Here is a 17,920-nt window from a genome sequence, read left to right on the forward strand (position 1 = left end):
ATGGAAATTAGGATTCGAATTTGGTCGGCCAGGCAGAAGGATTCCGAATCCTGCTGAAAAAGGCCGAATCCTGAACCTAATCCAGGATTCAGTGCATCCCTACTTTAAAGTAATTAAAATATAATGTACTGTTTCTCTGAATTAGTTGTTTTGGCTTCAAACGCTACTATAGTTCATATAAACAAGCTGCTGTGTCGCTATAGGGGCAGCCATTCAAACACAGGAAACACAGTAGATAACACTTTGTAGAATCCCATTGTATTCTATTACAGAGCTTATCTGTTATCTTCTGTGTATCCTGTGCCTTTTCTCCTTTTTCATCTTAAATGGCTGCCCCCATGGCTACTCAACAGCTTGTTTCTATAAACTCTAGTAGTCTTCCTGAAGCAAGCACATGACTTTTACTGGTGTGGAGCAATAGAACATTATACTCAATTACTTTAAAACGGTTTTCTTTTCTTCTGTTACTGTTCCTCTAACAAGCTCCTCAGCCTAGCCCTTTATCAGTGAAGACCTGAAGATGCCAACAGTAGCTCCCTATCTTCTTCTGCTGATTCTGAGCATATGCTGTAGGACATGACCCAAGGACATAGTTTGTCTTTGCCCGAAACCCAGAGCCCTGATAAGTACAAGAGAGGTGGACGTGTCAGCTTCCTTATTTTTTCCACCAATCATTTTCCGTCCTGCTGAGATACAGCATCAATCAGAAGCCAGTGATTCGGAGCAGGAATTGAACTCATCATTACAAAAAGGAGCCCTATGGGGCAGTGGAATGAATTATTAGGTAGAAGTGACAGTAGTCACACAATAGGATTTATCAGGCTCGTCTTACTGATGCCAAGTCTGATGTGGATTATCTTTTGCTTAGCGCTCTTTGTGCACGGTGAATGGTAGAAAGCGATGGGCCTTTTTTTTGTGCCGACAAAGGAGAGAAAAGCCTTGTAGTTTGTAATCGGTCACTTCTCTGAGCCCTAATTCTCGCCAGCTGTTTCCTCGTGGCTGGCACTGTCTGCACTTCCCTAGGTCAGCACGATTCCCATACACGTCGCCTGCTCACAACAATAGATGCTTATTGCAGCTGGGCCCGACAGTCTCTTCTCCTTGTCCTCAAGCTCTGCGTGATGTTCGAACACTCATTCTACCTTTAAAGAAAGGCATATAATTGCTTTAAAGGTCTTTGCAGAAAACAGCACCTGCTTTAATAATAAAAAAGTGCCAATGCATTTAATCCCACTTTAAAGTGATGCACTTACACTGGTATTTACTTTCATAAGAGTGGGGTCGTTGGAGTCTAAAACCCTGTTTTGCCCTTTCTTTGTATTAATGAAAGAATAAAAAAGTTTCTTTTCCCTTTCACCAGTCTTTTGTATTTGGGTGCCAAGCTTGGGCCCATTCATGTTCCCAAAATACAGTATGAACTGTCTGCACTGACTTTACACTGAGCTCAGGGGTGCTGCAAGCCTCGAATAGACTTGAGATAATGTTTAAAGGGATCCTGTCATCGAAAAACATGTTTTTTTCAAAACGCATCAGTTAATAGTGCTACTCCAGCAGAATTCTGCACTGAAATCCATTTCTCAAAAGAGCAAGCAGATTTTTTTATATTCAATTTTGAAATCTGACATGGGGCTAGACATTTTGTCAATTTCCCAGCTGCCCCAAGTCATGTGACTTGTGCCTGCACTTTAGGAGAGAAATGCTTTCTGGCAGGCTGCTGTTTTTCCTTCTCAATGTAACTGAATGTGTCTCAGTGGGACATGGGTTTTTACTATTGAGTGTTGTTCTTAGATCTACCAGGCAGCTGTTATCTTGTGTTAGGGAGCTGTTATCTGGTTACCTTCCCATTGTTCTGTTGTTAGGCTGCTGGGGGGGAAAGGGAGGGGGTGATATCACTCTAACTTGCAGTATAGCAGTAAAGAGTGATTGAAGTTTATTAGAGCACAAGTCACATGACTTGGGGCAGCTGGGAAATTCACAATATGTCTAGCCCCATGTCAGATTTCAAAATTAAATATAAAAAAATCTGTTTGCTCTTTTGAGAAATGGATTTCAGTGCAGAATTCTGCTGGAGTAGCACTATTAACTGATTCATTTTGAAAAAATGTTTTTCCCATGACAGTATCCCTTTAATAAAGCCTAACAAAGCCTTGCACCTCTCCTTGCCTGACAACATGAGTACAGGAGTGGGACCAGCTGCAGTATGGCACCCAAAGGCAACTCAAAGGAAGGTGACGTTTAAAGGGTAACTATTGTGAAAATGAAAATTGATTATAAGCTTCAGCATACTGAAATAAGAAACTTTGTAAATACAATCAATTATATATTCTGCATCATTTCTGGAATAATCAATGTAATCTTCACTATTCCTCTCTCAGCATCTGTTTCTCTTCATTCTGTCTTCATGCAGCAGTTGGGTGTCAGATATTCAGTGACAGTTAGATCCAATATATTTTATAGGGGGGCTTCCTTTCGTAGCAGATGAATTAGAGCTCACTCAAATAACTGATTCCAGTACAAACACAATAACTGCCTTTTGCACAAATCCTGCATGTAGAGAGACATGATGTCTGGTGTCATGATGTCAACATATAAGATATTTTGGATCTAACTGTCAATGATTAACTGACACCCAACTGCTGCATGAAGAGAGAATGAAGAGAAACAGATGGAATAGTGAATATAAACTTGATTATTTCAGAAACAGTACAGAATATTTGATTTATTGTATATAGAACGTTTCTTATTTCCGTATGCTGAAGCTTATAGTAAATTTTCATTTTCACAATAGTTCCCCTTTAAAAACAGCACAGGGCAGAGTTCTCATCCATGCTATAATGCTGTAGCTATACTTTTGGTATTCTTTTATAGAGCAGCATTAATAAAAACCCAGGAATGGTCAGTTGTGTTAATCAATATTTTTTCCCTCTATTTTTCCTGACGGAGAGCAGGAGCCAAACCAGGTGAACATTCTGTAACCGAGACAGGGATTTTCCAGGTTGAAAACACAATGATTCCAGTAGCAGTCAGCAAATTGTAATGCCCAAATCCCAAACTGCCTGACTGAGTACTTTAAGGCAGGGGGAAATGATTGGGTTGAGGCAGTGCTCTAATAAAACAACGTGAGGTTGAGGAAAGTCACAAAAACAATTCGTAGAACAGATTTATTATACGCAGAAGAGGGAGCAGTGAAATTCCGGCATTATCGGACAGAATACAGGGAAAGCTCGTACCTCTTTTACTGCCTTCACCAAATCAATTAACAATAAAGGGGGGGGACCTACTATTTCACTGTTTTCATAGTTCCCTGAATCTATCAATATTTAGGACTTTATCCATTTTATTGCAAGGCACTATGATTGTACAGCCCATTAATTGTAGTTGCCACGGCCCCTATGGCTAATTCATTGGTTCCGAGGTTTATTGTTTGGGTAGACATATTTCTGCTATTTGGTACATTTATAGACTTAGGCTGCGGATATTGCTTTTATTTCTCATTTATAAACTATTTTCATGTTATAGGGGTGCACTAGCACTAAGGGGAGCAATAACTCCTACATGCTGCCCCTATAGGTGGTGGAAGACAACAGAGGTGCAACTAGAGAGGAAGCAGACCCTGTGGTTGAAGGGGGGCCAGGACAGAAGGGGGTCCAGTGAGGCTCTAATCAATTTTAATAAATCTTGGTAGAATAGACCAACTTATCAATATATTGTGGCCCTAAATTGAATTTGCTGTGGGGCCAAGTAACATCTAATTACATCACTGGAAGGCAGGGTACAAAATGCAGAAACGTGGCAGATTGCACCGATTTTTTGCACATTGCGCTCTGCCTTCCATATTGTAAATGACCCCTAATGCACTGGAAATCCAGAAAAGGCAAATTTTAATGCAGTGTATGTACTGCCCCTCAACCTTAGAACTCGATTAAACAGAGGGAGCATGACTGGGGTTGCCACCCAGCCGGTATTTTACCGGCCTAGCCGGTAATGTAGTTGCCAGTAATTTGTAATACCCTTAAGAAAAATCCCTTGGGCCGCCCCCAAGTATTTCAGTACTTACCTTTTTTTCATGTTGCTCTGCCCCTTTTGTGTCACTGTGTGTGACTCCACCCCCTTTTGCATCACGGACCACCCCTTTTTCCCACCCCCCACCGGCCGGTAAATTATTTTAGAAAAGGTGGCAACCGTAAGCATGACAGATGTATTGGTGCAAGTAGAGTGTTTGGACCCAGCAGGGTCAGACTGGACCGGCGGGAAAAATTCTGGTTGTCGCTCTCCAGACTTCCCTCCCTGGCCCCAGTCGCTGCAGGGTGAGATAAAAGGTGCGCGGGGGGGGGTTGGCGGAGGGTGGTTGTGGCTAGGGGTGGCCCCTGAGGCAGCAGGACCCCCATGCTGGACCCTAGTAATTTTAAAGAATGGCGTCACTATATGCAACAATTGAATCTATCTATTACCCAGAGCCTCATTGTCGGGGATGGATTTACATTGCGGGCGCCAACTGTCGTTCATCTCCCCTGTCCCCACACTTTTATCTACTCAAATTTTCATCAACAGGACCAGAGCAATGGGGATTGGCACATGGGAAATTAAAAAAAACTAAAGTATCTCCTGCACATCCCCAGTGTTTCTGAACCAATGTTGGTGTGGTTGGACAGCACGCCGCCCCCTAAAATCCTGTCGCCTGTTCCTTGATGGCCTCTCCACAAATCCAGGCCTGATCATTGCTCTGTTTCTGGATGAATAATCAGGAGGAGAACTTACATTATCCACTGATAGTAGAGATTATTGGCAACATATCCCTGATCAATAATGGCTGCCACACGTTCAGTATGAGTTCTTCTCCAATTAATCTCTCATAGAGTGACACATAAGGCTTTATTATCAGGTGGAAGTGACAATAGTGAAGAGAGAGCAGCTTGGGGATTCATGTGACCCCCAGTGTCAAGTGGCCTTTAAAAATGCTGTGTAGACTTCATAATTACATTGAAAGATTTATGCTTTATCTTTTTCTCCATCTAATCAGTAGCTAGAACCTCCCACGGGCAATTAGCCGCCCATAAATCCACCTCAATAGGAAATGATGCATTTTCACTGTACTTGTCAGAAGATGGCAGTAGGTCTGACCCAACAAACCTTTCTATCTTTTCATTATCTCAGATGTAGGGGTTTCATTATCGTACAATGATTTAGCCAATGAGTAGTGTTTATAGGCAAAAGGGTTTTAGGTCTATGTTCTACAGGGAGGCTTGTTTTTACCCAGAATGCAGCAGTTGTCCTATAACGTTAGTGAATTTGGGGTCACAAGGGGGTGATGTGCACAATTGTGGCCAATGTTTTGCAATAATGGCACTGGGCGCAATTGCACTAGGTCTGCATGGTGTTACTTCCAGTGCTCGACATTGAAATGATGTGCATAATACAAATTCTTTAGATGCAAGTGCACTGCAGTAATTTATGCAAGCTGCTATGGGAACCTTGAGGACCATTTAGGTTGAGATTTGGAGTGAATGCCTTTGGAGGTGGCAGTTGCTCCAGGGTTCCCCTGTAGGACATCAAGCGGCAACTATTTGGAAGTACATGGAATTCCCTTTTTACACAAGGACCTCTAATTAATTAATTGGCTGCTTGAGCCCACAGACCCTTATGCATCACTTGGCATTGACCAGGATGTCTCAATTTTTAATTCCGGTATGTTGAGCGTTTTGGTCAAAACCTGCATCTGTGTACTCCTCGTTATGCTAGATGAGCCATCTCATTGCAACTAACTCATCATATTGTATAATACTGCACTGTGTTCTAATTCTTAGACATTAATAGTAAAGCTACAGTTGCTGTTATTCCCTGGAACACCCAACACTTGAAGGCTAAACCACGCCAGTTGGCCATTCCTGGATTATGGAAGTCCAAGAGTTCTGTCTAATGGGAATGGGGAATGTTAAGTGTGTATTAAGTGCTTTCAATCGAAATGTGTAACCGACTTTGAACTGGGAATGGATAGAAACTGATCTGTAGCCAATCAGAGCCTTAGATTTTGCAGATGTTTTAGGTGTAACTAATTGGGGTTTAGAATGAAAAACTGAAGGTGCAGAAAGACTAATACAGGTATGGGAGATCCGTTATCCAGAAACCCATTATCCAGAATGCTCCAGATTACGGACAGGCCATCTCCCATAGACTCCATTATAATCAAATAATCCAGATTTTTAAAAGTGATTTACTTTTCTCTGTAATAATAAAACAGTACATTGTACTTGATCCCAACTAAGATATAATTAATCTTTATTGGAAGCAAAACCAGCCTATTGGGTTTATTTAATGTTTACATGATTTTCTAGTAGACTTAAGGTATGAAGATCCAAATTACAGAAAGATCCGTTATTCCCAAAAACCCCAGGTCCAGAGCATTCTGGATAACAGGTCCCATACCTGTAGTGATATTGCAGAAATACTATGCATGACTGAGAGAGTGCATGTAATATATCTATATAATATACATCAATGCTCAGAATTGTCCTTCCTGCTTTGTTGTTCTTTGAGTGGGGAGTAGCGCTAGGCTCCTTTATTAAGCTGTAGAACTGGGACATATTTCAATTCATTACGTCTTGATCTTGGGAATGATTTGCACATTTATACCTCGTTTAGTGTTTGTAAAGCGCGGCAGTATTTGTATAAACTAATGAAAATGGAAATCCTTCAGTTCTGCAGATTAGAGGTATGGTGGGGCCTGAGCCATGCACGAACCTCTAGCTTCTGAGAACTGCACGTCCCAGCATTAAAAGCCAAGACAGTGGTGTAGAACTGACATACTTTGGATATCCCTAGATCATAGATAGCTGGACGATGACGGCTCAGCTTTGCAAAAGTCCTTATGTTGCCATTGCTCAAGATACTTGCTCCCATGACCTCTCCAACGAATACATTCCAGAACTCCACAGATCTAGATTCTAATCTCCGAGCATAAATTATCTCTGATATTTCCCTCTTCAAAAATGCATTGTCCTTCTAATTTATGATCTCTATCATATCATGTGTCGTCATTCCTTCCTCCAATTTACACATAATAAGGTCCTTCATTATTTTCTGATAACACTCATCATGCAAAGCCTTGGACCATTTCAGTAGCCCTTAAATTACCTTTCAATTATTAAGTGGAAATCTTGCCTTGAAACCTTAATGCAGAATCCCAGATAGAATCTAATGCCGAAATTGTATCCTTCCTGCTGCTAATACCTACCCCTGTGCCACCGAGTATCCTGCTGTCCTGACTTGCTATGCTTCCGCTATTTTTGGATATAATTAGAAAAAGAGACACGTTATTTCTCACATCATTCACAGCTATATTCAGTAGGGGTGCAGCAAAAAGCCCTGAGGTTCCCTGCAGTAGACAAAAAGCAACTTGCCACTACTCCTGTTGTTGCTTTCTAATTCTTATTTCACTTGGCGGTGCCAATGATATTCCATAGTTCAGTCACTGGAAACTCAACAACTCTGCAGCTGGACCTTAACAAACAGATCAACTTCTTTAACCTGAGTGGGAAACAAATGCAGATCATTGACCAGCCCGGTGGCACACCAGGTGGGCAAGGAAATGATATGTGTTTTGTCTAGATTTGTGAAATGGACATTTCTGGAATGTCCCCATTGAAGAGGTCATGGGAACAAGTATCTAGACCAATGGTTATTTTAAAGCCCTTCTTATGAAACATGGGCAGCTTGAGGAGTTGTGATGGGCAGAGCAGTCTGAAACCCATCGGGTAGGCAGGTTCGGGTCAAGAATTTTAGCCACATCCAGGTGGTGGAGGAGAACTTTAAGGTCAGGATAAAGTCAAGTGCAGTTGGAAATTTCCAACCCACCCATTACTAATGGCTTATGAATTGTTTGAATAAACATTGTTGTGCCTTTAAAATGAGCTCAAGGAGACTCCGATTCAGATGTGGTCAGCAGATATTGGACTAGCTTATCCAAAATGGACTGCAATACCTGATCATGTATAGTTAAGAAAGGTCATACAATTATATATTTCTTTACTTTCAGGCCGACTGAAATTATTTGGACACGTCTCAACGACTCATTACCGGACCGAGCACAAATCCAGGGTGATCTTCTGAGTTTCCCCTCACTCAACCTGCAAGACAATGGAACCTACAGCTGCCAGGTCTCTAACAAACATGGCCGTTCCTCTGATCAATATGTGCTGGTGGTGTATGGTGAGTATAGGAAAGAGTGTTAGAAATCAGCCATTATTGGGGGGATAACTATCTGCTTAGTGCTGATCAACTTCAAAGTCCAAGCTTATTATAAACTTATAAAAGAAGAGTAAGACTCTGACACTTTTTGGCACCTCAGTTGACCATTGTGATGACTATTATCTATCAACAATATTAACCAAAAATTAACTTGAACTCAAAGTTTTTTTTATTTGGGGTCATCAAGCCTGAGGCTCTATAGTTGTTTCACAATTACACAGCTACTGAGCCCCAGCTACTGAACAGTGGTAAGAGTAGGTCCATATAGTCCAACTTGTCTTTTTCTCCTGCAGACCCTGGAGCAATAATTGAGGCACAGACTCAAGTCCCGTATGCTGTGATTGGAGGGATCTTGGCACTTCTCGTCTTCCTTGTAATCTGCATCCTAATCGTCATGGTCTGGTGCTCTGTTCGACAGAAAGGTGAGGAATGGTTGCTAACCTTATACCAGAAACATGAACATAGAAGGTAGAGATCTATTGAGGTGTTTAATGTTAAAACGGAGCAGTCCAACCCAGTCAGGACCCCAAGACAGTTTTGTTCAGGAGCCCACCTTCTTCCCTTTTCTTTACTACACCAAAAACAATATTAAAAACAACATTAATACTGCACATCCCAAGTGAGAAAAAGAATCCTATTGTTTTCTCTCTGTTAAGGAAATGTTGCCCACTGAAACTGCACATGCTCAGAAGGAAATGGTTGTAAATTTGAAAAGAATGCTGAATATGAAGAAACCAGATAAGCTGGCACTGAGACACCATAATGAAAGGATTATTTCCTTCCCTTCTAAACCCCCCCCCCACAAGAAAAACCCACTAGGACGACCTCATTCCGGAAAATCTCTGACATCATATATTGATTCATTCCATTAGCCAGCGAGACAAGGCAGCAATACAGAGATGCTCTTAAATTCTCTTCATTTTGTTAAAATGCCAACGTGCAGTATAATCTTAAAGATGTAAAATTTGATAAGTCTTAGGCGTTCAAAGAGAGCTTCTCCTACTCATTTAATTTCCGATTTGATTTTGTAGTCTGGTTCTGGAATCCGATTTATAGTCACATGGTACAAACATTTTGCTCTAAAGTATAATCCACCTAAGAGGTAGGGTGACCGCGTTGAGACATATGGGGTTGGGCTCAACAAAAATCTCCAAACATACAGGCCAAAAGTAATTAAAAAAAAGGAAAAAAGTTTATTAAAAAAATACAAAAAGCCATCTTACACGGTGTCAGGCTATAATTGAAACAAGGGCACAAAATGCGTTAGGTTGCTTTTTCATATGTCTCTGCGATATTCCGTTCCCCCTGGCTGATGCTTTGGAGCTTGGCAGCCAAACCCAATGTTTTTACTGGTGAGATTCTACTTTTAATACATTATTTGTTGTTTTTTTTATGTCTATGTGACCACATTGAACCTGGCTATTCAATAAGATCAAAAAATAAATGTAAACTAGGCTGATTCTGGTTTTTAGTGACCTTTACATTGGACATGCTACCTTTCAGATTTGAATTGTTCTGGAAGATATTGTTGGGTTCCCAATGCATGGAGAAAAGACTGTCTAGTCTGGTTGTTTCCTTCTGGACATGTGTGGAAATGATAAAAGTGCCAGTGAGCTTGTTACATAGGTGCACTTTCCAAATTGTAATTGTATTGACTTGGAAATTATAGGATATATGTGGGATGGCAATATGGTCTTCCACCACGCGCTTGATCATTTTTAGAGATCTCAATCTGACTGCAATACATGATCTGGCTGAAGACCTCTATCTGCTCAACATTTGGCAAAGTTGTCCACAATCTAGTCGCTGAGGCTAAACCAGCAGCATATGATCTTATGTATGGTCATCCTGGTTTAGATCCCATTAGCCACAGACTCAACTAGAGGACTAGACTAGAGCCCGTTGCAGGCAGCTTACAAGGGTTGGGGAAAAGAAGAAATCGTTGAATACCACTATAACATTCTGATGGCAGCTTATTTTTTGGCCTTAGGACATTTTTTAAGAAGCCATGGGCTGTAATACAACACACTGATGGCTACTTACAGAGGAAAGGGGCATAAAGCAGAACGGTCTAGTTGCACCAGGGTTGGGACAAGTAAAACAAAGGATCATACAATGCTGAGTTTGCACTAGGTCTAGTAACCCAGAGCAACCAAAGAGGTGATCCACTAATGCTACTTGCTGATTGGTCACTATGGGTTACTAGAGCTAGTAAAATGTATTAAATGACTTCCTCTGAATGAACATGCTCTGTTATTACATCCAGTAAAAATGAATGTCCTTCATTCTATGCAGGTTCGTACCTGACACATGAAGCAAGTGGATTGGATGAGCATGGGGAAGCTCGTGAGGCATTTCTAAATGGCGGCGAGAACCACAAGAGAAAGGAGGAGTTTTTTATTTAAAAAAAGACACACAAGAAAAAAAAAAATGTCCCAACACAGTATTAATAACCTGAATTTTTTTATTTTATCTTACCTTTGCAGGGTGGGGGTTTGGGGAGGTTACAGAAGAGGAAAGTCTAGAGAACGGTTAGATAGCAAAAGCATAACACCTTCGATGCCTTGGGGCTGAGTGGCTAATGAACTTTTGTTGAAGGTGAAGAAAAGACAATGAAGTTTGCCGGGATAGTATGGGGTACAGTCGGGCGGTTGGGGTGGGAGGCAGGGTTTATAAAGGGTTGCGTCACCTCTTTCAGTAAAAAGATGGTGAAATATCCCATCATTTTATGGTATGAACAAACAAATATGAGCAAAACAATATGTAGAAAGATCAAACAACTAACACAGAAGAGGGCACAGTTGTTTTTTGTAATATTTTGGTAACGGATCTTCTAGTGGAATATAAAAGGCTTCAAAGCTGCACACGTAAAAGTCATGGCGTGAAACAGAAAGATGTGGTAGGAAAGATGCAGGAGCCTGTCACTTCTCTTCTAAATCAAAAAGCCAGTTCGATAAATCATATGATACATATCCTGAGGCCGACAGAATTAACCTCTGCACCTTTTGTCTATGGCTGGATAGATAAAAGAGTGTAGCAAGGTTTATAAACCTGGCACCTCTAGGACTAAACTGCCCCAGGGGACAGGGCTGTGGATATAATAATAGGCTAGAATAGATAGTAGTGGGCCAGGATGGATGCTCGGCGATTTGAGCTTGCGCTGGCTCAGTGTTAAGACCGTGACGTTTGTTTAATCACCTTAATTAGGTAGAAATCAGCACGGCTCAGTATCCCCAGCGAGGGAGGGAAGTTCTGCGGGGAGGGGGAGAGGCATCATAAGTCACCAGCTTAAAAGGAAGAACCAGAGAGGCTCAGAGAACAGAAATTAGAAGGCGCAACCGCCACAAGAACAACCGATACAGCCATGAATACCAATGTACAGCAAAGCTATTCCCATGGACTCCCAGAGGCAGCGCTAGTCCTTCCATATTCTACAGTTTTCATCTCATTCTACTGGCAGTATTATTAGTGTCACTAGCAACCTATGGCTTTTTATATTGTCAGAGCTTGTTTTAGGGAGGCTCTTTGCCCTGGGCCCCAGGTTGAGATGGGCCCACAATATCTATGTCACTATTGCCAACAAGCAGCCCTCCAGCTGTCGTTGAGCTACAACTGACAGTTGGTCCAAATCTTGGAGCTGTAGATCAAAATAAGCTGTAGAGTCACAGGTCCTTGATTTACTTCTGTAACCCTGACCCTGTGCAGTTCTAGCAGTTCTAGGACAAGGATAGGCAAAATATTCTACATTTCCAAATGCTGTTTTTTCACAGCGCTCCCATGGTGGGAGTTGCAGATGCTTAGACTGGAACGCAGAAGGTCAAACCTTCCTCAACAAGTTGGCCAAGAGAAAGGTAAACAAAAACAGAACAATACTCATTCAAGCACTGCTTGGAAATAGCAACAACCCCTAACAAAGGTAGACACTAATATAATAACCAATACCTCTCCATTTTCACTAACCCTTTAAGCAGTATGACATTACCTGCCTATCCACATCTGCGCACAGCACAATAAGGAACCCTTATCAAACAGCTGCAACAGAATGTAGTATAAATGAGTCTCTTTTATCTTCCTACCACGAGAATTTCTGCAGTCCAGGCAAATTATGACAATAATTAATTAGTTTTAATTTACACACCTCTCTGCTATAAATTATGCAGAACAAGTTGAAAATGCAGTTTTATATCTACATAGTTTCAGCGCCAGCCTTACCATGCACCCTGGAGCTGAAAAGGTATCTTGTCTACAATGCAACTGGCCAAGAGCTTTCAGCTGGGAGCTTTAACCTTTGGGAGGCCTCCATAATAGTGCACTTTCCACTTACCTTAATTATCTATTGATCATACTTCTTGCTGTAATAGAGAACCTGTATAAACTCAACGAAATGCAACAATAAATATTGGGGCTTTCAATGTTCTCATTTTAGAAAGCCATCTGCTGTTATCATAGACAAGGTTCTAGGTGCTGCTACCTGTCTAGAACATGATTATCTTTCTTTCTTATGAGTTTGAAGATTGACCATAACAGCGTCAATGAAAGGAACTCAATCTTACTTCTACTTGGGTTGGGCTACTTGTAAATATAAGTCCTGCCAACAGAATTCCCCAACAGAATCCTAGATATAAGATTTAATAGCCTTCACCATTAGAGCCCTGGAACCTTTGAATAAGATTGAACAACCTACTAGAGATCACTGGAATGCTGCTGAAACAAGACTCATGGCAGCTCTTGTCAACTAGATTGATGGAAGAGCCTTACATCTTCCCAACATTAATAATAAGTAGCCAACAGTCATCTTATTACTGGTAATGGTAATTTTAGCTTAAGGGGGACCTACAGGACTCTTCTCAATCACATTACACATAAGATGAAAATTACTAGAATTGGTTGGACCCCCTTGCATTCCCATAAATGCTGCTCCATATTTCTGTTGGTGGTTTGGCAGAACAAGCTGGTTATCAGCATCACAAGTGATGGAAAGGCACAAAAGACACAAGAAATAGTTTTGTATGTGTGTATTATATGAACTGTCAATCCTTCCGCAATGCCTTTATGGCCTGGGTGGCTCCAGAGGCGGTATGCTTTGTTCTGATAAAGTTTTTAACTACAATGAATTGAGGATGATATTTAACAAATAAGTTTTAGGTTATGAATTGCTAGAAATGCATGGGGTAACCTGGGGACACAAAATAATTGGAAAAGGTTAGATAGATGTTAGACAAAGCAAGTGCTGAAGGCCACATCATTAGAGAAGACAAACTGTAGACATGGTGTTCTTTGTCTGTTGGTCAGAATTGGAGACTTTGACACACAACTGTTTTACTACACTGGTGGGTTCATTGAGCAGTTCATTATCTATCCTCCCTCTACTTGTATCACCTGGTCTGTGTCCACCAGTAACTCTTCCAGGGGCAATGGTGTGGTTTGACCCTTGAGTGCCAAAGCTCCTTGGCCCGGCTCGTTTTCTGGCCTACAATTTTATGTAGGGTCTATGAACTCCAGCAACGGAATCTAATGTAGAATAGATGTACCCAGGGCCATATGTGGCCAATAAATTGTGGTGCAATTGTATTTTAAAGATGAGAATAAGGAAAGGATGGTGGTGTGTCTCAATTACATTGATGTTTCTTTATTCTAAAGGAGAAACTTCATGAGAACAAAGCATAAGAGCCTGTCGCATATCATGCTGGTGTTTATCCCTCACTGTGCATTTCCCCAGCTCTTTTATTCAATATGTTCTTTTGTTGTTTTTTTTTTTAATTTTTAAAATAAATTGTTTTGTGAATCTCTGGTGTTTGAGATTAGAACTCTCGTAGATGCACAGGGCTCTGGGGAAGGATTCACTCCACTTTCCCAGGCGCTAATTATCCAATATTTTCACTGCTCATGTTGATTAATGTAAGAACAATCTGGGACATTTTAAGGAAAATGTATAAAATGCATCCAGCATGAAAGGCATTGGCTTCGTCTCCTACAGTATCTGAAACAAGCGGAGTCGCCTCACGAGCAGCTCGTCCTCCATTTATTCGGATAAATAACAATATCAAACGATGTTTCTCTTCAGAGAAAAGGATCAGAGGCCGATCTCAAAATGGCTGATTCATGAAATTTATGAAACAGTTGGGAGCCAACAAACCACTTTGTTTAAGTTTCCGGTTTAACCCGGAAGCTCTTTGAGGGGCTTTGTATAATTGTCTGTTTTTTCCTTGGACGAGATGGAGGGGGGTGAGGGTGGGATGTATTTTTTTTCTGTGATGTGTTACATTTATCTTGTTTCTCCTCTTTTTTTTTGGAATTTCTTCTCTCTCTCTCCTTGGTTTCACCTTTTACAACCAATTGTCGCTCTTGTTGTTTATTGTTAACTGTAAACCTTTAAAAAAAAAAAAAGCCATGAACCTAGGGGAAATTAATATATAATTATATATATGTAAATAAAACTATAGCAAGTCAGGCAGAGTGGGCAGGAGCAGGGGAGAATTTCTGCTGTTACATTCTACTCGCTTACCCATATCATCTCTTCCCTGTCTATTATTTTGTTTGTTTTTTGATAACACTTTTCTCATAGTTTGAACTCTTTAGCAACAAGTGGATCTTCAAATGAGTCTGTTAAATTCGGGCCTGTAAGCCATATTTTCTAAACAGCACAATCTTGGACTGGGGGTGCAAAGCAGTGTGGAGTATTCTCATATATAGAGAGAGCAGTGGCTTATAAATGAATATTAGGGTGGGAGGACTTGTCTGACCTCCAGAAGTCACGAGAACCCAATGAAATCTATTGAACTGCTTCACTGTTTTGTCAATGGAGGTGCTAATTTTGTAGTAGAGAGTGAGTTGCGTAGTTGCTCCAACCCTATAATTCAGGGGGTGTCGGAGAATTGTCAAGGATGTATTTTTACCTTTGTGCCCCCTTGGTTATTTTTCCCCCTCTCTTTTCTCCTTTTTGTGTGTTGCTTTATTCTTCTCTCTCCTGTTGCGCATCTCTCATGTGACAACTTGTCCAGAGCACCCGTTTTGTACAGAATTATGTACCAAAAACCCACAACAGATGAGAAGCGTGGACAGACTGAAAAAAAAACTAATAAGAAAACTGCAAAAAAAATAAAAATAAAATTCATGTTTAGTTATTTGGTGGTTCTGTGTTTTATTGGGTATCCCCATATTAGAGTGGATGTGCCTTCCCTTGTTCTGTGTTTTGCAGGTGAATCCATTTTGCCTGCTCCAGATTTTTGCCCGCTCCAGCACTGCATGTACCAAATACACAGGAATTATCCATTAGTGGCTGGTTGGAATTTTATTTACCCAATGTGTTTGAGGATGGCTGGAGGGGTCATTTATGTAGAGCAGCAACCCAATCGTCATGTTTTTTCCCACATGCAATACTTCTCCCATGATTAAAACTCAACTGCAGGGAGATGTGCCTGAATAATAGATTTGATGCAATTGCACTTGCAAGGAGCACATGTTGACGCAAGGACCTTTAACGAATGGGGTTTGCTGTGCAACTGATTGTGGGCAAATTTGTTGGCCCCCCAATCGTGGTGTAGTAAGTACATGACCCCCTATGTGTCTCAAGGCCTTCTGTTAAATGAAGAAAATTAAATCCATTGTAATCTGCCAAATAGTTTTGGGAGTTATTATTTAATAATCACTACATGAGCGCCAGCTCTGCAGCACAGATATTCTGGGCCCGTTTTAGACTAGTCCAAAAAGGGAGTTTGCCCTGGGTCACAACCTTAGAGGAACTTGAGCTCTGAAATTTTTAAAATTCAAGTCAAGGCTCCATCAGTCTATCACTGGCCAGATCTTTACTATTCAACTGTGCTTCTTCAGGTCTTGGAGGAATCCAACCACCTTTACCAACACCACTGACAACCCTGTGAGGAATAACTGAGCTTAGAATGGAACGGCCCATTTTGTTGAACATAAGGGGGTTGTTACTTCTGTAGCTGTTGAGTGACATTTTCTGGCCTATCTGCTCAGCTACAATCTTTTGGCAATAAATAGAGCTTCAAGTGTAATATCTGGTTTATTAAAAGCATCAAATCACAAATACAACTCTGATGCATATCTAGAAAGTTGCTGTTGAGCTTGAAAGATGTAATCATGAAAGTAAAGAGCGCCTTAAGACAGTGGTCATGGAAGATTGCTGTTGGAGCAGAGGCGAGTCGGCTGAAATGCTTTGCCTGGTTTTTCTCTTGGCACAAGATCCTGTATTTCCATGTTGGCTGGGGATGAGCACATCTTTCATAGAAGTAAAGCATCTTATTGCTTACTGTGACCAGCCAACAATACAGAGGCAGCATCTTGGATGAGAGCCACCAGTATCAATAACGAAGAAAGAAAGCTCATGTTAAGCCACACACATATCCCGGTTTCTCAAAGTGAATTTCTCATCAAACAAGATTCTCAGCGACCCTATAGTCCAACTATATCGTGCCTGGACAATTATGGTGTCATTATATCGATACTGTATATGTCGTGGCTGATTTCAAGAATAAGGTCAACGTTAGTTGGGTAATAGAGACAAATGCACCCAGCTGTGCTTCTGTAGAGATGTAGTTTCCATCAAACATGCACTTTTAGTGGGTCATGTGTGAGAAGTCATGTTTAAAGTGTGGACATAATGGCTTCTAGTTATCATATATTAGAAGAATTCCAGTAGGTATTAATTCATTTTCCCTGACATTCCTCGATAGATATGGATTGTATAACTAATTCTCCCAACATTAATGATTTCATAATGGTCCACCAATTTAACCTTCACTGTTTTACTCTCCAACATACAATTCTTAGATGTTATGACACAATCTGTCTCACCTACATTTAGATTTCTCTAAAGATGGCCATTTGCCAAGGTCACTAAATGGATCTTTGCTCATTTTTGTGTTAGACCAAATCAGGCTGATCCAATCAATCATTTAGCCCCAGGTCCAATGACTGAATATTTATATGGGCCTATGGATCATGAAGAACATCAGGCGGCCACAGACAAAAAAGCTGCTAACTGTCTTGAGGGGCTTATATGAGACCATGCATGGTCCTACTAATTAAGTCCATACACTGAACATAGATACAGGGGAACGGAGACGGTGCAGTTTTAAAGCAGTTAGACAGGAGCACAGCAACTTTACTTCTGTGCATTACTAGGTAGATCTCAAATATGCCAACCAACCCTAAGTTATAATGGCGATAAAGACCTACTTAGGCTATTTTTGTTTTTTTTTTTTTTACTTTTAAAGTGAAGAGGAAATACATTTTTGAACATCCAGAATTGGAGTTATATCACCCTAACCCTACTGACACGGGGTGGTTGATGCATCTGGTCTGGTACATTGCCCCAATGATGTGGAGATATACAGTATATGGAGCTGATCACAGTCCAAGAAGACATCAGTTCTGGAGAAGATTGGTTTGAGTGGACCCACAATGCAGTCGGTACTCAAGGTGCCTCAGCCCAATGTCTATGAAAGTTTATTTTAATCCAGGTCATGATTTACAGTATCAAGTTATGAGTGATCATGAAAATGTTTCACCACTCATCTGAGCAGCTGTTCATGCTTACTCAGCTACTACTAGACACTACTACTACTAGAAACCATATACAACTCCAAATGTTTTGTACAGTTTGAGATTGAAGTTGTTCACTCTCCCTAAAATAAACCACTGGACTAGCACA

At 40.9% G+C, this 17,920-nt stretch overlaps 1 protein-coding gene across 2 annotated transcripts in view; it reads left to right on the plus strand.

The window, feature by feature from the left end:
• cadm4.L (cell adhesion molecule 4 L homeolog) overlaps positions 1-14,029 on the plus strand; it is a 217,702-nt gene extending 203,673 nt beyond the window's left edge. Inside the window, 3 exon segments of one of the 2 annotated variants that reach the window (NM_001093831.2) lie at positions 8,033-8,205; positions 8,538-8,666; positions 10,540-10,654. In NM_001093831.2, coding sequence (NP_001087300.1) covers positions 8,033-8,205; positions 8,538-8,666; positions 10,540-10,649 — 412 coding nt within the window. In that variant the 3' untranslated portion in view covers positions 10,650-10,654. 2 annotated transcript variants of the gene reach the window in all.
• The last annotated feature ends 3,891 nt before the right edge of the window (positions 14,030-17,920 follow it).

Source organism: Xenopus laevis, chromosome 7L, assembly GCF_017654675.1.
Source record: "Xenopus laevis strain J_2021 chromosome 7L, Xenopus_laevis_v10.1, whole genome shotgun sequence".
Classification (NCBI taxonomy): Eukaryota; Metazoa; Chordata; class Amphibia; order Anura; family Pipidae; genus Xenopus; species Xenopus laevis.